This window comes from Podarcis cretensis (genome assembly GCF_951804945.1).
Source record: "Podarcis cretensis genome assembly, chromosome: 7".
Classification (NCBI taxonomy): domain Eukaryota; kingdom Metazoa; phylum Chordata; class Lepidosauria; order Squamata; family Lacertidae; genus Podarcis; species Podarcis cretensis.
The window spans coordinates 60,828,054-60,848,317 of NC_137176.1; the positions used below are offsets into that span (position 1 = coordinate 60,828,054).

At 42.6% G+C, this 20,264-nt stretch overlaps 2 protein-coding genes across 3 annotated transcripts in view; one reads left to right on the forward strand and one right to left on the reverse strand.

Moving 5' to 3' along the window:
- Window positions 1–165: 165 nt before the first annotated feature.
- SBSPON (somatomedin B and thrombospondin type 1 domain containing) lies at window positions 166–9,810 on the reverse strand. Its single transcript, XM_079983199.1, has 5 exons — window positions 9,527–9,810; window positions 4,871–5,065; window positions 3,431–3,521; window positions 2,199–2,378; window positions 166–450 (listed from the first exon to the last, which is right to left on the reverse strand). Exons 1-5 carry the CDS (start codon window positions 9,738–9,740, stop codon window positions 333–335), a joined length of 798 nt encoding a protein of 265 aa, XP_079839325.1. The 5' UTR covers window positions 9,741–9,810; the 3' UTR covers window positions 166–332.
- A 7-nt stretch (window positions 9,811–9,817) lies between these two features.
- Window positions 9,818–20,264, forward strand: part of LOC307219749 (uncharacterized protein C8orf89 homolog) — a 40,808-nt gene continuing 30,361 nt past the window's right edge. For both annotated transcript variants that reach the window (XR_013840519.1, XR_013840520.1), the window contains exon 1: window positions 9,818–9,901. The gene's annotated coding sequence lies outside the window, so the exon portion shown is untranslated. The remainder of the gene's footprint in view (window positions 9,902–20,264) is intronic.

The window sequence follows — 20,264 nt, forward strand, 5'->3', positions numbered from 1 at the left end:
GATAAAACAAATTGGGAATCACTACCCTGTTATTAAATTGGATAGGGGCAAGTGATTCTAGATTGCCTCATTTTCCGTGGGGCTTCCACAATGATCATCAATAGTGGATTATGCCAAGTAAAAATCTCACTAAAATCCCATCTGCAGACACAATATGCCTATCAAAACTTACAATAATTAGCTTAGTTTTTATTCAGTGCAGCAAAAGACTGTGATTTCAAAATGTTGACTTGTCACTTGTTAAAAAGCAATGTCTAATAGGGTTACAGAAGTCCAACAGTAGAAGAGTTTCCTCAGTTCAGTAAAATATTAAAGGTTATGTGTTCAAACTGCTACGTAAAAATAAAACTATGTACAAGAGGGCATGAACATTCTTCCAGCTGCTGAACTTTTTTCCATGTTCCATGGCAGGATGGATTGCCAACCGCTTGCCAGTGAAGAACTTTATTCCTAAAAAGAGAACATATGCATAAACATCATCCCATGGGGAGTGGATATAAATACATGGCATTTTAACTTCCTGTTTAAACTTACTGAGCATCCTGTAAAGAGCTACTTCACTGTTCAATAATTCTAATTCGTAGCATCTGCAAAATGAATTTTATTACTTTTTTGTATGGCAGCTAATAGCAAATGCTCTCGGGTTGGTTCACAAAAAATAAACATAAGCTATAAATCAACACATCAAACTTTAATACTTCTTTTTATGGCAGATATGCAATAAAACACAAAACATAAAATGGAAAAGCCCAGATTAGAAACCTTTTTTTTAATCTTCACCTTCTGTCAATATAGTTTCACCACAGATAAAATACTTTCCCTAGCAACCAGCCACCTCACTTTATTTGGCCAAAGAAGTTGTAACAGGGTCTCCAGTGATCTTGGGGATCAGGTAAGTATATACGTAAGAAAGTATTTTAAATAACCTGGCCCTTTGAGTCCATAGCAATGCAACATTTTCACAGTGTCTATATAAAAGCAACTTGCATTTACTGTGTCATCATATTACAGTAACCTTCTTTCTTAAGTGCACTGATTTTATAGCAGGGGTTCTGCAGATGTTGAACTCCCAACACCCATCAGCCCAAGCCAGCATGGTCAATGGTTATGTATTATGGGAGTCACAGTCAAGCAACACCTGGAGGGCTACAGGTAAGCCATCTGTGTTTAATAGCAACTTTGACTTTACTGTATCAGTTTACTTGTTGGACTGATAGGAGCTATTCATAATAACTGTCCATCAATGAAGAAAGTTATGCATTGATTCTGCTATGGTAGGTGTAAGCTGAGTTCTGTGTGAATTAGCTTATATTTTCTATAACATGGCTGCCAAGGTCTTTTGATGCAGTCATGGAGGCAGAAGTTAAAAGCAGCAAGGTGGTAGCACTCATTACAGTAGGACTAAGAAAATAATTGATTTAAGGACTCTGCTTACTGAGGCTGCAGGGTCTAGGCCCCACCTGTATTGCAACTCATTGGAGTACAATTTGCATCCCTGTTTTTTTGTATGGAAAAAGTGCCTTTAGCTACTCTGCATGACTAATTTAACCCCACTTTTGTTAGAAAGGGATGTGAAGTAAAAGAGAAGATTTTTAAGACAGCTGAACAACCACTTGGAGAAAAGGGGGGATGTCATCTATTAGTTTTGACATTTAAGAGGGGAAGAAGGAAAGGGGGCAATTGGAAAAAAAGACATTATTAAAGAGGACATCCTCTTCAGGCTCTGGAGAGGGTCTCCTTGTGAGCCAACTATCGAATGAAGTCTCAAAACTATTATGTTGTCTGTTGGAACTCAAACTTGGTATTTTTAAACAGTAATTTAAATGCAGGAAATGGTGTTCGAAGCCTGGATATCAAGCAATTGCTGCTTTAGCCTAAATTGAGACACCTTTACATTAAAAGATCTCACTTTTGAATGAGGGTGGGGGTCAAAACGACCCAGTCCAACTTCAAGTCAGAAAGTTCCTATTCTTCATTCACATCAACAAAATAAAGAAATGTTCTTGGTCTTGCACTTGTGTACCTTAATACTGTACGGAGGAGTGCCCATACAGTAGTGATTTGAAGCAGTACAAGTTAACTTTAAAATGTTCTCTGTGTCAGCAATCTACTCTTTAAAAACTGTTCAATATAACGTATAAGTTAAAATCTTTGTTGTGCTGATGGTAGGACTTCAGAAATGAGATTCAATTGCTTACCCATCTGCATCACCACCATCTCCAAAACAGCGATGGCTGCTAGTGTGCATTGCTGGAGCCTGGCAGGTTACACACACCGTAAATCCTTCTCTGATGTACTGCATCCATCGAGCATATGGGCGATTCTCCATAGAGCAACGAGGAGACAATGTTTCTGTTTTAAATTCCACACAATAGCTCCTTAAGAGAAGAAACTTTGGTTAATGTGTTGCATTATACATTTAATAGACTATAGCATAACTATTACCTGCAACTGCAGTAAAAGGTAAGCCAAAATATGTTGTCCACTGCGTCTGTATGAACTGATGATAGATGAACATAAACATTAATGTCTATCAGCTACAGCCATGTTATGTTCACAGCCAGAAAACTGACCTGGGCAGACAATATTTTTTTACTTTTTTAATACAGTGGTTCCACTAGGTTTAGCTATGCTGATGTTGGGTGTTTTAAATTACAGGCTCTTGAGAATGAACCTGTATTTTGAGACAATGCAGACAGAATTGGGAAAATATCTGAGTAATTAACTTAATATTGCTACCACTAGGAGTGGGTTACAGAACAGATTAAAAAAAATTCTTAAATAAGGCAGGTTAGTTGAAATAAAGCTCCATTTATAGGTGAAGTTGTAGCAGGGAGTGAGTTATCCATGAAATACATGTTGGGGGGGAGACATCACAGAAGGATTTTCACAATCACTGTGGGCTCCCTAGCAGCTAGGCAACATGAGTGGTCTGCATTCCTCATAGACAAATTATAGGAACAGAATACTATTGAGCTGTGCTTACACTCAAATAATCGCCTCACAGCAGACCCTACAATATGACGTAGGCTGCAGAAGAAAGAGGCATTCCTGAAAACTTTGCAGAGAGGCCTTCTGCCAGTGGAGTTTTGAATATGGAAGGTGCCCCAACTAATTTTTGCAGTGCCCCCTTCAGAACCCTTACATTATAGCTTATCCTATTCATCAAGGTACCCTTGTGCAGAGGGTGATTGGCAGAGCATTTTTAGGAGCTTGTGTAGAGAAGAGATGGGGACGACAGCTTCCACCAATCCCTTTCAGATTAACTCTGGAACAGGCCTGGTTGAATTATTCTACATGAATGTTCAATATTTTCTTTCCTGTGAACTGAATGACCTAGGCGCAGCTCAAGCCTGTGTGTCTCTATACTCAGAGTAAGCACTGTAGAGTTCAACGGGGCTTGCAAGTATGGAATTGCAGCCTTAATTACCTAGAATTCTCTGTTTCTGAAGACCACCTTGGATTTGCAGCTCTCTTTTTTCTCTCTTTGCTGTATTCAGAAGTAGTTATAAAAGCAGGAACTAGGAAGAGAAAGGTTTATCAATACAAAAACAAGCTTCTTCAAGAAGGATGAAAGACACTGACATTATTGTTTAGCTGAAGTGATGCAGAAAACACAGAGTTCTCTATCATAAGATAGTCATCAAATAATTAAACTGGCAGACAAGGCCATTTTAGTAGGATAGGGTATTTTCATGAGGGACTACTGTTTTATTGGTTATAGGCCTATAAATTGTGAAGGCTTAATACATCCAAAGTCCTGCAAATATCCCTGTCATTTTGAAATACGGTTCTCAACAAGAGGTTGAATGTGCAAACATTCGCAGTTGAGTAGATTATAGGTTTTCCCCACATTCCAATGAATATTTTCATGTAAATTACCTTTTTACCCTGCTGGCTGCTCTTTATTTGCAATCCCTTCTACCCCAAGTTAAATATGTTTGAAGTATGTTAACAGTTAAAGACTTGTCTCAAAATAAACAAACTTGACTGCTTTCTAGGAGAAATACAATAAATTTAATAAAAGAAAAAAGCTACACAAGCACTTACATAAAAAAGAATTCAGTTCACTGGGACTTGAACATAAGAATTGCATTTCTGCAGAATTATCACTTGTGCTGCTGCTATGTAACAAACATCTCCAGGTGCAGTGAGGAAGCAGAATGCAAAGCTATTTACATACCACAAAATGTGGCAGGTACAGAACCAGACCATTCACATGTGTCCTGTAAAGTCTTGGGTCTGCTGCAAAACCAACAGATATGACATTTGCTCCCTATAAATCATAGTTTGCAAAATGGGAGTCAGCCTACTGAACATGTTTCATTCCTGTTCCAGGCTCTGAAGCAATTCCACCCTTTTCCCACCTCTGACTGTAGTTGTGTATTATACATGCACTGACACAAACTATGGTTTACACAGACTTCACAGAGACTCTAACTTTAGTGCCTTTGAAAACTCTGATTATAAGAACATAGTTTTGGCTTCAAGTACATATTACAGTAGTTGAAACCATGGCTAATGTTAGGAAGGAGGAGGAGGTGGAAGATCTGGCAAGCAGGAGAAAATATGAGTGCTCTCAGTTTGCAAAAATTAAGCACAATATATTGAAGGAAGCCATTTTAATGAAATTGCAATGGAAAGACAGTAAGGCAGATTCTTTTATTTGCTTCATGCAATATGCTACTTATCAATTGATAGTTAACCCTATGGAAAAATATTATGCATTTTTTTGAATAAATAGTACCCAGTGTTTTTACTGCAGCCAGTCATTATTAAATTATTATTAAATTATTAAAAAGCAATTAAATGTTTATGGATGTGAGTATCATAATGGAAGATTCGGAGCAAAATAGTATGTTACGTGTACCATGCTCATCTCCACAATCCTGCCCCTCGTAGGTAGTATATTCCAGGCATCCAGCTCTCTCTTCTAATGGAGGACAGGGCTCCCCACCATTTTTGGGTTCCTGCTGTATGATCCGTGTACGCATACGGAAGTTAGGCTTACACTGTGCTGCACAGCCACTCCATTGACTCCACTCCCCAACGATGCATGGAAGAGCTACAAAGATATTTAAGATTATCATCAGTAATAATACCTGAGGAAGTTATGAAGCCATACATCAAATTATTAACATTTTCCCTGTAATACTTAGTGAGTGGACTTGGGATGGGGGGCGGGGCTTGTTATGCCCACACTCTCTATCATAGGCTGCCTCTGGCAGGAAAACACAGGGAGGCCACATAGGTAATTCTGACTAAACACTGAAGTCAACACTGGGTGCCATTTTCAAAACTTCTGTGCCTTGCATAACCCTAGGTCTTTGTAATAAAGTATAATTCGATAAATGCATTTCCTCACATTCACCCCTTGCTTCTATTCTTTCTCTCCCTTCAAGTATGATTCAGCCAAATGCACTTTAAAGTCCCACTGATCCCTATGGAAAACCCTACTTACGACCAATCAACAGCACTAAAAATAACCTCACTTTCATGAATTGTTCCCATTTGTTACTTATTACCTCTTCATCTTTTCTATTGTCAGAATTTGATACAGCAGCTAGGGGAGTAGTATTGTTTTTGGAAGCCACCACACAGGGTTCTCAGCTGAATCCCCCACACAATGGAAGAATGCACGAGGGGCATGCACTGTATAACCCTGTCCTTGATGGGAGCACCAGCCATGTTGCCTGCCAGCCACACATTCAACAGCCAAGTGAAGGGAGCCTTTCGATGCTATTTATTTTCAATCCCCTCACATGAACTTTCCCTCCTGAATGTAATCCGATGAAAGTTTTAACACTTTTCTCTTCCTTTTTTTCACCTTCCAAAGAGAGAAGCATGCTTCATGAACCAGATTCCCAGTCTAGCTTGGGTCTTGGCACTCTTATTTCACTTATTTGCTACCCTGGCCTCTGTTGGGAGGAAGGGCAGGATATGTATTTAAATATATGCTGCTAAGGGATTAGTTCAGGCTTCCTCAACCTCAGTCCTCCAGATGTTTTGAGACTACAATTCCCATCATCCCTAAACACTAGTCCTGCTAGCTAGGGATCATGGGAGTTGTAGGCCAAAAACATCTGGAGGGCCGAGGTTGAGGAAGCCTGGATTAGTTCAATTTAGCAGCTACAAAATTACAGTACCTCATAGGAATATGGTACCAATGTGTGAAAAATGTGTTACACACTTTGCTATGTTTGAAATCCGGGATAAACAAATGGAAGTTGCTTTCCAAGCCATCTTTTATTTTCTTTGAACCCAGTTTGCATGTCCCTCAAGGCCCCACCTCCTACTTGGAAGACTACCCCTTCTTCTCTCATTCCAAAAATAACATCCTCCCCCCCCCCCCAAATAACTAACAATCCTCAGGAAATCTTTTATTTTAAAACACTTTAATAATGACTGATACCACATTTTCCTATCTAAATTTCAGTTTAGAAGGTCAAATGCTTGAGTATAGCATACCAGTAGCTTTTCGGACCACCCAAATGGATCTTTTCATTCCTTTGGCCTCCCAGCTTGATGGGAATGGAGGTCACTAAGAAACTGCTTTGTACTGGCAATCTTTACCCTCCCAAGAATCAAGATGGAAGAACTAAAAGTCATGCTCAAGTGAGATTTCACTATTTTTGCTCATTTCAAAGGCAATAATTATTTTTTGTTTATTTAATAAAATTTATATAACACTTGATTGTAAGGGGAAAATGCCACTGGCCATTGCATTCCTTTCTTACATGGATGTGTCAGAGGATTCGAATGAAAATCAGAATCACAGAGAATGTACTGGAGAGTCCACAGTGTTCCTCAGGAGTCCGTTCCACTGTCAAACAGCTCTTACTGTCAGAAAGCTTTCTTGATGTTAAGTTGGAATCTCCTAACTTGAAGCCATTGGTTCCTGTCTCCAGAGTAGGAGAAAACAAGCTTGTTCCATGTTCCATGTTACAGCCCTTTAGATATTTTCTCTCAATCTCTTTTCTAGGCTAAACATACTCGACTCCTTCAACCATTCCTTATAAAGCAGGGGTGTCCAAACTTTTTTGATTTGATGCAGTGAACAAAGAGGGCCGACAAAAGTTGTTGTCCTTTTTTAAACTGGTGGTCCAGATTATGGATTAGGACCCCGGGCTGGACTTTCAACATGCCTGTCATGAAGCTTGGTTTTCAGGCCCTTGGTCATCTTGGCTGCCCTCCTCTGCACACGTACAGAGTGAGGTAGGGCAGTGGGACTGCACAGGCTGACCAGCAGAGCCAATCCAGAGTTTCTGACAGTACACTCCCCCAGCCTTGCTTCCATGCTGCTCCACCTACGTCAGTGGCTTTGTTGTACGCACCCCACTCACCCACCTGCCCCTGACTTCATGCAGTTCAAGCAATGACTAGGCAGGAGAGGAGGGGGGGAAGAGAAGCAACAACCAGTGCTCAGTAGGTCAGATAGTAGATTGGACCACCACTTGCCAACCACTGCTTTGATGATGAAATAAACACAAGATACCCTAAAATGTCCGGCAGCAGGTAATTATGGCATATGGAGGCATTTGTAGAAGAGGGGTGATGGGCTGGCGGGATATTTAAAACTTCCTCTGTCTGCTGTTCCTCTTCCACAACTGCTTCCTGGCCAGGGCTTTCTCCACCATCAAAGCTTATTTCCATCCTGAGAATTGGATGGCAGGGAAGCATTTAAAAGGGGCTAGAGGAGCACTATGCAAGGTAGAATTGATGAAGCTAAGCATCCTCTTCCACTAATTTCCCTCTGCAACTACCTAATAATAATAATAATAATAATAATAATAATAATTTATTATTTATACCCCACCCATCTGGCTGAGTTTCCCCAGCCACTCTGGGCAGCTTCCAATCGAGTATTAAAACAATTGTTAGCATCATGAGGCAAAACAGGTTCAGAAACGCCAGTTTGCCTTATAAACTATAGTACCACAATCAGCCTGAGGTACAAGTCTGAGCAAATGGACTTAAAGAGGCCAGGTGATCATCCAATTCAACTCCCCACTCTGAGGCCGGATCCTTTCCACTGCAACCTCTCTCCCTGCTTCACAGATTAATCCGTATAATCCATTCCACAATGCACCAGACAGAGCAGAAACAAACCTAGCACACCAGTCCAAGATGCCTGCAGAGCAGACAGCTCCAAAAGCTATCAAGCAAATAAGCAACACTTGCACACTCCAAGAGGGAAGTCGTGAATATTGTCTGAAATAAAAAAAGGTTATTTTTAATTGTCTTTTGGGTTGCAGGCCTTTAAGGTTCACATTTGACAGACGTCTCCCTGCACCTGCTCCTTCTGAGTCAGCTGTGTAAAAGGAATTAAAAAGAGGAATAAATCCTTATGCAACCTTTTTTTAAAAAAAACAAACCACAATTTCCACTAGGAGGGCTTGGTCCTTTGGCTTTCAGATCCTGACTCCAGCTGCTATACTGAAAGGTTTGTATATGTCTGGCAGGATTCTTGCATTCAGTGATAAATCTATACCAGCATTGCTTGAATTACAGGGTGACTTGCTCCCTCCCTCAGTCCTTACCTTTTGTGTATAGTGTTGGTGCTCCTAGTTACTGGTTTAGAAAGATTTCAAAAAAACCATTTTAAACCATGATTCGTAGCTATGACTATTTGATTTCATTAAGGCCTCCTACCTTGTCGTCTGTGACTGGACATCACTGTCAGGGGTCCTTTACATTTACCTTTTTTACCTTTACCCCAACAAAGCATTGTATATCAAATCAAACACTTCTACTTTACTCCATGGCAATGACACATTTAAAGAAAAAGAAGCCTCCATACATGATATTTTGTATAACTCTGTTCCAACATTGTTTCACCACTCATGCTCTCAATACATTAGATTTGCAAAGGAATTTAATATCTCCATCTCAAGCAGGAATCTACTTCACAAACAAATACCCAATGAAGTCTCCCTGAGTCACTTCCTTGCATTTTTTGGTTCCTCAATTGGATTTCCCATGTAAAATAAAAAACAAGGAAATTCGTGCTTTCCCCTCCTTGTTTAAAGCCTTTGCTTATGAAGCCTGCATTTCCTTGGGATCAAGAGCAAAAAGTGGCCAATGCCAGGGCTGGAAAGGGAAGTCAAGTCCTGGGTGGAGTTTTGGCAACTGAGCAGGTGGCTGTTCAGCGTCTCATTATTTGGGGTTTAAGCTGAAACAATTATTAACATTATTTTTATTTATATTTATATCCCGCTTTCCCCCCACCCTGCGACACAAGACGACTCACGCAAATTAAAACAACACAGATAAAATACTAACAGCTAAAACCATATATAAAAGATAATAGTTTTTATAGAATTTCTCCAGCCAACGGCAAGGCTTAGCCCTAGTTTTCAAGAGGGTCCGCGTAAAGCCAGCGGCGGCTCTCTGAGCATGTGCAGAGTGGACTCCACCCCCACCTCCGCCGGCAAAAGCCGCTCACGGTTAACCCTTCGGACACCTGTTCTCAGGTGGCAAAAAAAGAAACCCACCCCCCTCCAGTCTCTCCCTCCGCGGCAAGTACCTGGGCACGCCTGGGCGTAGTCATAGCAGCAGTCGCCCGTCTGCTTGCACGCCTCGTCGCAGAAGCACGTCCCGTAGGCTCGGTCGACGCGCCAGCCGCTGCTGGCACAGCTCGGGTCCCGGCCCGGGCAGCAGCGCGCCTCTTCCGCGCAGCCCGCCTCGGCGCGGCGCCAAAGCGTCAAGAGGGCTGCCAGGGCCAGGATGCCGGCGCCCATCTCGCAGGCGAAGAGCTTTCCCCGACTGAGGCGAGGGAAGGCAGCTCCACCCGGCGGGGCGCGCGGAGAGAGGGGGGCCGGGCGCGCTGCTGCCTTGCCACGCCTCGGCCCCTCCCAGCCCCTCGCCAGGCGACCGCGGCTCTCGCTCTCCCGGAGCTAAGGTAAAAAGGCTCGCCGCCGCCGCCGCCACGCGCTCCCACCCAGGAAAAGGCGGCAAGGGCGCCAGGGGGGTTCCGCGCGCCTCCCTCCCCGGTCCTGGGCGGGGAGGGCGGCAAGGGATGCTCCGGCCCGCTCATCCTCTCCGGGCAGGGTCACGGGAATGCGCGGGGTTGGCAGCGGACCAGCTGCCCTCGCTCCGCCTCTCTCCGGCCACAGCCTGCGCCGCTAGACGGGGCGGAGGGAGCGGGGCGCTTCTCGCTGCAGCACCTGCTCTCTGGTGTTGACTTTTATTGTACGGGCTTGTGTATAATTGTCGTAGGCCGTTCTAGGAGGTTTCTTTATGAATAGGGTATAGAAGTATGTTAATAAATCAGCTTTAAACTCACGAACTGAGGGCCAGTGTGGTGCAGTGGTTGGACTGAGACCTGGGAGGTGAGGGTTCACAACTTTAATATAATTACAGTTATAATTATTGCCTATAATTAGGCCACACAGCGATGAAGCTCCCTGGGAGGCCTTAGGACTGCCACTGCCTCTCAGGCTAACCTACCTCACAGGCTTGTGAGGACTGGAGAAAAAGGCGGGCTATAAATGCAACAATTATAATTGTAATTATATTAAAGTGAAATAATATTTGAGGAAGCTGTCCCTGAGCAGGTGCAGAGTGCATGCCGATTCACTGAGCAGCAATAGGTATGGGTAACAGAACTTCTCCAGGTCAGCATAAGCAAAAAGAAAGATACATCTGACAGTCTTAGACTGGTACCTTCTGTGTTTGAAAGAGCTGTTGATATGGGGGAAGTGACGCTTAATGAAAGCTTATCCTTTCTTCCCACATTTGCCGGAAGAAAACTGATACTCCTTTAAACAGCTTGGATGCTCCGTGTGTGGGATCCAGTAGTGAGGACATAGCAGAATGCATAGGCCACTTTAGGGCAGGAACCAGTGGGAGACGAGATCCAGGCCTCATCTCTCCCTCCTAAATTGTTGTCAGGCACAGTGTTCAAAACTCCCATTGTTCTAGGCACATTTTGCAACTGGCAATTTCATTAGCATGAGCATACTGAGCCTAAGATTTCAGATTAAAACCTGCCATTGCTGGCGTTGAGGGTTTGGAAGGAGAAATTCCTGCCTGCTGGACTTCCAAGAAATCACTGCAGTGTCAGGCAAGTTGATAGGTTTTGCCTCTCAGCTGGCCTTAAGGAAAGGCAGTGTTTTGAGGGACCCTTATAAGACTATGTGGGACACGGGTGGCGCTGTGGTCTAAACCACAGAGCCTAGGGCTTGCCGATCGGAAGGTCGGCGGTTCGAATCCCCACGACGGGGTAAGCTCCCGATGCTCAGTCCCAGCTGCTGCCCACCTAGTTCAAAAGCACGTCAAAGTGCAAGTAGATAAATAGGTACCACTACGGCGGGAAGGTAAACGGCGTTTCCGTGTGCTGCTCTGGTTCACCAGAAGCGGCTTTGTCATGCTGGCCACATGACCCAGAAGCTGTCTGCAGACAAACGCCGGCTCCCTCGGCCTATAGAGTGAGATGAGCACACAACCCCAGAGTCGTCCGCGACTGGACCTAATGGTCAGAGGTACCTTTACCTTTACATAAGACTATTAAGGGAGCGGGCAGGGGAAGCATGGCTTCTTCTTTTTTGCAGCCTTTCGATGAGGACTAGACAATGTGAAAAACGAACATAAGATTTTAGCTGCAGTTCATTCATTTTCAGCTTTGTATTCTTCTTATAAAAAAAATGTGCCTAGACATTCCGTTGTGGTGCCCATAACCTAGGTTTAAGGTGCCATTTAGCTCCTAGCTTTCACATCTCAGTTTCTAACACTGGTCAGGCACTGTTGCTGGCATAGAGTTATTAGGTGTGCAGCCCTGGATTGGGTCAGGAACTATGCTCCCTGTACTCATTTGCATGTTCAACTGCTGCTCATCCAGCAAGTGTAGGCGCATGTATACCATGAAGCTCACTGGGTAAAGTTGGGCCAGTCACTGCCTTTCAGCCTAACCTACCTCACAGGGTTGTTGTGGGGAGGATGGGATGCCTTGAGCTCTTTGGAGGAAAAGGTGGGATATAAATGCAATACATAAACAAAAAAATGCCTTCTCCCACATGTACAGAATATGCCTCTGCTGTGTCTAGGCAACTTGGTGGTAGAATCCATTTAGATCTGTATAGTTCCTGTGTCCATCTGCTCATCACTGTTCCCTAGCCACTTTTTGGAAAACAGCTGTGGTTGGCCTCCACATCTGCAGCATTTCACATGTGACATGGTGATTTCAAAGATCACCGGGCTTTAGGGACACTGGTCATTTAAGTGTCAAATGTAAATGATATGAATTAAATAAATCCACTTATGGATAATAGTCCATTGGGAGGTTACTTTTATTTAAACATCTTAGAGCTTGCTTTGCCTCTTCTTTCCACTTCCAGTCATTGGTGTTTGTTTGTTTTTAATGTCGCAAAGGCTGGAATATCCAGGATAGACCACTTCCCACACAGCCTGCCTTATGTGGATGTGAAGTGGGGGAGGGGGGTTTCCTTCTGAGATGAGTAAACTTCTGTGGTTCATCTCATTTAGCTGAATGCATTAGCATGTCTTTAAGCCACTTTGATTTGGCATTTCAGATTTAAAATGCTTAACCTAGTCCACCCTGTACCATTTCCGTCTTCTACCTCCACCAGATTTCAAAATGACTTTTCTGGGTTTGCTATGAAGCTTGGTATACACAAAACATTTGCTGTACTGCTGCTTCGTGCATGGCGTGTCTGTGTTCTCCAGGATCCCATGACCAAATTTGGTCAAGGACAAACCAATGCACTGCATGGCTGAGGTTTGGATATTGAGATTGCCCATGGTGCACCTGCGTCACTGAAATTCTGGAGCATTAGTTCCCCTTTTCTCTTCATTTAAGAGACAAACTCCACAGTGGATCTCTGAAATGTTTTAAGAACTATAATGCTTCTGTAGAGGGCTATACATTTATTCACAGCAGCAGCAAGTGGGAGAGTGTTGTTTAACCCTTTCTCCTACCTAGAGTGTTCATAGCAACCAGGTCAGGCTTTAAGGTGTTGCTATTAGTATATAAAGCCCTTAACATTTTGGGGCCAGGTTATCCACATATGCGCCCACTCAATCATTTTCATCTGCGGAACGGCACTTTTACAAGTGTCATATAATGTTCATTCTGCACTTCAGGACCTGATCTTTTAGCAGGGAAGCTCCCACACGCTGGGACTCATTTCCCATTGATATTAGGCAGGCATCTTTCCTGTAATCTTTTTGGCACCTTCTAAAAACTTTTCTGTTTAGGCAAGCCTACCCAGACATGTAAAGTTGGCATGTATTTTAACCTATAATTTTAGCTTATAATGTATACTTCTAACCTTTGACGTTGCTCATTTTGCTTTTAACATTGATTTTTATTGGCAACTTTAATGTACATTTTATATTCTTTGTAAACGTCTTAGAGGTTTTATTTACAGTTCTCTGCAGTATAAAAAACATGCAAATATACTTTTTTGTAAATATATTTAACTGATTTTGTTAAAGGAAGCAGACAAATGGCAACAAACATAATAGTTACACTTCTCATGTCTGAGGATTTGCAAAAATAACAGCTTAGTCTCTTAGCCACTAAAAACGTAAAAAAAGGTAAAGGACCCCTGGATGGTTAAGTCCAATCAAAGGCAACTATGGGGTGCAGTGCTCACCTCACTTTTCAGGCTTAGAGAACCAGCATTTGTCCACAGACAGCTTTCCGGGTCATGTGGCCAGCAAGACTAAACTGCTTCTGGCACAACAGAACACTGTGACGGAAGCCAGAGCGCATGGAAACACTGTTTACCTTCCTATTGCAGCAGTACCTATTTATCTACTTGCACTTGTGTGCTTTCGAACTGCTAGGTTGGCAGGACCTGGGACAGAGCAACAGGAGCTCACCCCGTCGTATGTTTTCGAACTGCCGACCTTTTGACTGGCAAGCCCAAGAGGCTCAGTGGTTTAGACCACAGCGCCGCCCACTCCCTCTAACTTAGCCACTATGCCACACCAGCTACTCATAATTTCTTTTGAGGTCCTAACTAGCTGGCTCTAAGTAAACAACTCTGTCTTGGTCTCAGTCCCCCATCCCTGCATTCCTAATTATGATCTCTCCTTCACACACACAATTGAGGAAGAGGGAATAATAAATGTGTAATAGTAATGCTTGGGACGCGGGTGGTGCTGTGGGTTAAACCACAGAGCCTAGGACTTGCCAATCAGAAGGTCAGCAGTTCAAATCCGCGCAACGGGGTGAGCTCCCGTTGCTCGGTCCCTGCTCCTGCCAACCTAGCAGTTTGAAAGCACGTCAAAGTGCAAGTAGATAAATAGGTACCGCTCCAGCAGGAAGGTAAATGGCATTTCCGTGCGCTGCTCTGGTTTGCCATGACCCGGAAGCTGTACGCCGGCTCCCTTGGACAATAAAGCGAGATGAGCACCGCAACCCCAGAGTCGGTCACGACTGGACCTAATGGTCAGGGGTCCCTTTACCTTTAATAGTAATGCTATTTGAGAAGGGTTACAGCAGTGGAGAGGATTCCTTGCTAGGAATGACCAATCATAGAGCAGGAAATGGTTATTGCATGTTTGGGTACCATTCCCTCATGGGCAAACCTTCCAAGCATTGCATGCCAGGGGCTAGGAAAGAGACAGGTAGAGGCAAGTTGGGCAGGATAATGGCTTTGACACTTAACTTTGTAAAGAAGGCTGGATTCCACCAGCCGCACAAAAGCCAGAGGTTTCTACACATACCTGCCTCTCTGTTCAGTGCAAGCAAGAGGCACTATCGCATACCTGTCAAGCAAAAGTATTCACAGGAAAGAGGAGTATGCCCCTAGGGTTGGGTCATGGCCTAGGTTAGGTCCTAAGGCTGGAACTTGGCCTGGGGGGCTGCATTCAGCTTTCGAAGCTGAAGCTCCTCACCCCAATCAATCAGAAAGGTAGCATGATAAGTCATAAATACTCAAGGAAATCAAGTAGTAATTCCATGAATTTAGAAAGTCCTGAAAATGCTCTGAAAGAAAACACGATGAACAGAGAAAACACAAGAAAGCATGTTTGTTCACCGTGGCATGCAGATGCTGATGGAAAGTGAGTGAACCAAGCATACCCATTGCACAGTAAAATACCCAGTGTAGAATCTTTATATTACTAATAAAGGCACTGAGCAGCTGTCGAAGGTACTGAGCAGGTTAAGCCCTTTTTAAAAAATTAATGAAAATGTTATACTAGGTAATAGAATTGGTGAACATAAGTTAGCTGGTAATAGAGCACTATACTACTTAGTTTTAAAATATTATTGCACAGGATTAATTTCCCCTTTACATAGTTTCCTCCTTTAAATCCCTATGATATAGCCTGCCTTAGGTGAAAACACTAACAAAGTTTATAAATACACAATGGAATTAATCGAATCTCTAGAACTTTTAAAGCCACCTGGAAGAGCTTCATATCTTGTGCCTAAGGTAATATTTAAGTAAATTTTGAATGACATGATATAACGCAAAAGACCCCTGAAAGAAAGGGGGAAAGCTAAGGAAAAAATTTTTAAATCTATATGAGTCTATTAGAAACAAAAGAACCAGCCTAAAATGTGAATTAACTTACTTAAAAGCTTTATCTTTCTTTAACTTGTAGAGCAAGCTATTGAGGGAGAAACATCTAGGGCAAAAGTTCAGTTAAACATATAAGAGCAGGTGGTGTCTTGAAAAATCAAATAATATGGCATTTTTTTCAGTAGAAATATAACAGCATTAACAGCCATTTACTGGCTGCCATTTTGTTACCAAGCCAGGTTTAAGGTTTTTGCTATTAGCTTATCAGGTCCAAAACAAATTGGGACCAGTTTACAGTGTCTTGTTCCACATAGCCTTGTCTGCTAACTGAGATCAGCAGGTGAAGTTGTTCCAACTTCTGTCCACCCAAAAGAGCTCCTTCACATTAAAACTACCTACCTTTTGAAATAGCCAAAGCTTGGTTGCATGTCAGCCAGTAAATGGATGTCCATGCTGTTCTATTTCCACTGAAAAAAATGCCAGTTCAGATGCCACACTTTAGCCAAGCATTGACTAAGCACAGCAGAACCGTCAGACCATATGGCATACCAGCTCCTGCCAACCTAGCAATTCAAAAGCATACCAGTGCAAATATAAATAGGTACCGCTGTGGCGGGAAGGTAAACTGCATTTCCTTGCGCTCTGGCTCTCATCACAGTGTCCTGTTGCGCCAGAAGTGGTTTAGTCAAGCTGGCCACATTACCCGGAAAGCTATCTGTGGACAAACGCCGGCTCCCTTGGCCTGAAAAGCGAGATGAGCGCCGCACCTCATAGTCGCCTTTGACTGGCCTTAACCATCCAGGGGTCCTTTACTTTTTTACCTTTACTGCTGGAGGAAGTGTGCTTATGAATACCAGTTTCTGGAGTGCTCTTGCATATCCTGCTTGCTGGCTTCCCACAGGCATCTGGTTGTCCACAATGAGAACAGAACCATTGGGTTGATCCAGCAGGCTCTTGTGTTTTAAAGGAAAACATAATTTGAACACAGACGTATTGAATAACGGAAGTGCAAGATAGCCATGCGATCTAGCATACTGAAGAAATGGTCTTCATGCAATAACTGGCTTCCCATCAGATTTACAAGGAACTACATATGCTCATCAGTTTAAAAACTAGTTAGGCCTCCAGCCTGATCTATAAATACATTTTCATTGTAATAGTTAACGAGACACAGGAAAACCAAGTTAGCTGGGACTTGTTCATATTGGCCTTAGCTGAATGATTAATAGTCAAATCAACTTTGGTCTTGTCAAGTCTAAAACGTAGCAGCAGTAATATTGAAAACTGAATATAAGGATCAGTAAGGTCAACTTCAAAGTATATTTCCCATATATTAGCTGTCAGTCCATAGCATTCCATGAGTGTGCACACCCTCCACATGAGCAAACTTCCTGGAAGGCCTTCACTTACACAAATACAGATAGTTCGTTCCTGTTTGCTTTTAAAGGATTTAACTGATGGCATCTAGATGAGAAGGTTTCAGAGATTCTACATTTCACTTTTCTCTCTCTTTCAGGCTTGTTTGCACATGCCCACCTATTTACTTTCCCAAAGTCTCCTTCCAATAAAAGAAACATGGGCCTTCTCGGGTTTTGAAGTGGGACAACATCATGAATTGTGTTGATACAAATGTTCACTTTGCAGAAGGTTCCCCCCACTTTCAGGATATGCAAATAAACAGTGTGTGTCCACGGAAGATCACCACCATAAATGCCCTTCATCCATCTATCTTTCTTTCTTTCTTTCTTTCTTTCTTTCTTTCTTTCTTTCTTTTTGGTTTTTACCAACCCTAACCCTGGCAAATGTTAATCCAGATATATCAAACTGAAGGCTTTCAAACATAGCTTCCAAATGAACAAAAGCATTCTGTGTTCTCAAAAACATACAAAGCATTCTGTCAATAAACATACCGGTAACTTTAAAGGGGGGGGGGGTTAAGACCAAAAACATGGAGCAATTCTTAATTGTGGTTTAAACTAGGAGCTCCCAAAAATGTCTGGCCAAACTGTTATGCAACAACATCTCATCTGATCCAACATGTTTCCTTTCGTCCCAAAAGCAGTCATATACATACTGGACTGTATACCTAAAACATTTCCTAAGGCATGTCTGTTCCAACATGGTGTAATGGCAGCATATTGGACTATAATCTGAAAGACCTGGGTTCAAATCCCCACTCTGCCTGGGTGGCCATGTGTCCTACCTTACAGTGAACATTCATCTGTTTGAAGGTGTCCTCTACTTGAGGGCTGTCCAGTCCAAGCCTGCTTTAAAGAAAAGGAACTATTAAAAGAGAGAGCATGTGCGTTGAAGTTGCCCATCAGTAGTTAGCAGCATCTGGTCCACTACCTCAAGATGTGTTGCTTTACTATTTAAATCAAGATTGTTTATAAATTTGCACCTATACATATAACTACCATGTGTAATTTTTATGCACATGGACATAATCTTTTTTCTTTTCTTTTTGGTGATGCGAATTTTATTTTTGGCAATGCATAACTTGCAATTCTAATTCAGCCGTGAAGCTCATTGGTGACCTTGCACTAATTATTCTCTTCTTTACATTTTAAATGGTCTTTAATGCTATATTTTGAATTGTTGTAACCCGGCCTAGGACTGTAGGGTGAAGGATGAGTAACCAATTAAATTATTTTTGCTAATAATAACAACGTTGACACCTGCTGCTTGAGTAGCTGCCACATTTGTATCTCCATAGATGGATCATGGCCATTTTGAAAACAGAGTATTCTACAATCTGAATATGGAATTATACAATCCAGTATAACTACATACTTCCATGTAATGGGTTGTATTCAATGTAGCATTAAGCCAAATGTCCCTTCATTGTAAGGATTTCTCCTTGCACAACAGAATACTCTCCTCCACCCTGCACACTTCCTAAATTCTGGGGGTTCCCCCATATTTTCAGAGCAGATTTGGGGGTGGTGTTTTGGAAAGGAGGGGGAGGGAAATCCCCTTGTACTAGCACAACTATTTAATTGAATGCTGCCCAATGGGATGGATTCAATGAATCCACTGTGCTAGCAGAAGCCAGCTCAAGTATTCCTGCTAGTGCAGGCATAGGCAAACTCGGCCCTCCAGATGTTTTGGGACTACAACTCCCATCATCCCTGACCACTGGTCCTGTAAGCTAGGGATGATGGGAGTTGTAGTCCCAAAACACCTGGAGGGCTGAGTTTGCCTATGCCTGTGCTAGTGCAATGGGGCTTCCCCCACTGCACCCCATGTACTCCCTGCACTTCCCCCAAATCCATTCTGGAGGGCCAGAGAAAACCCCAGAACAGCACATGGGTGTGGGGAGGAGAGGAGATATTATTACATGTGGCAAGCAGAAATTACTTGACCCAATGAAATGATTGTATTAGCATGATGCTGAATTCTACCCATTATATTTAGGGTCAGGAAGGGAGAACTGTAGTGTTATTTCACCATTGATTTCTTTTGTAGTTTTCTGTTACGCCTTTCAGACATGATAGCTGGAGAAGTACGAGACAAGCTTGTTCTCCATCCAGCTCACGATTCCAAATTATAAGCGAATTATGGTGAAGGTTGCTGGGAGAAACAGGGAAGTTATTTCCTTAATGCTTGTAATGTATCAATAGGATGGTGCCATACAGATTCAATAGGGATGCACTGTGATCTGATTTTTATTTTTATTCTGATGGCTTGCAATATTTTAAATCTTCACAGTTTTAAAATTACCGTTCATTTAATATTTTAATTGGGATTGCAAACCAGCCAGAAAAGCTGCAACCCAGAGTGCTCAGTTTGGTGTCAGAGTCAGGTTGCATACACAATTTACCTGCAAAGCACATTCTTTCCCTCAAAGGACTGTGTAGTTTACCCCTCACTTGGGCTACAATTCCCACAATGCTTTAATAAACTCCCTGAATTCTTTGAGGGAGAAAACGTGCTTCTACTATAGTGTATACAGAGCCTCACACTTGGCGATGAAGCCCAATTGGGTGGTCTTGGGCCAGTCACTACCTCTCTGCCCAACCTACCTCACATGGTTGTTGTGGGGATTGATGGGAGGGGGGAAGAAAACAATGTGCACCACTTCGAGCTCCTGAGAGGAGAAAGTGGGATGTTAATTAAATAAATAAATACAGCAGGTATTGTGAACCCACGTCTCATGACATTGTTGGACTATACCTTCCATCCGCCTCAGCCAGCATGATTGGAGTTGTAGTTCAGCAACATCAGAGGCCCATGTGCCTTTAACTGCTAGACAAATGGCGGGCAAAGAATGTGGTTGGTTCTGGTTATCTCAGCATGAAGATACAGCAATGGAGAAAGTTTCACCTACTAAGGTTTGGCCTATCACAAGTTGTTTTTAAAACCACAGGATTGTCACCACAGAAAATGTCGCAATCTTAACATGTTCATTAGGGTCATTGAGACTGAAACAAGTTGAATAAGATTACTCCAGAGAAAGTTCTTTGAGGCTTTAAGGGGCAAACAGTCCTCCCTGTCCCATAAAGCTAGCTTATGGGTTGTTGTTTTTAACGTACACAGACATACATATATATCATATATAGTGGTGTGCCAGGAGATATTAATGCAAACAAACTATATCTCATTAGACTTCGTGCCACAGATGCTCTCTGAAAAGAGGAGAGGTTTTCATAATATTTATGTGAGCATTTATTTAAACCACAGAGACTTTCAACACATACAGCTTGAAGCCTAACATTTCCCAGACATTAGCTGCAGATCATCTAAACTAATTCCCTCTGTTCACAC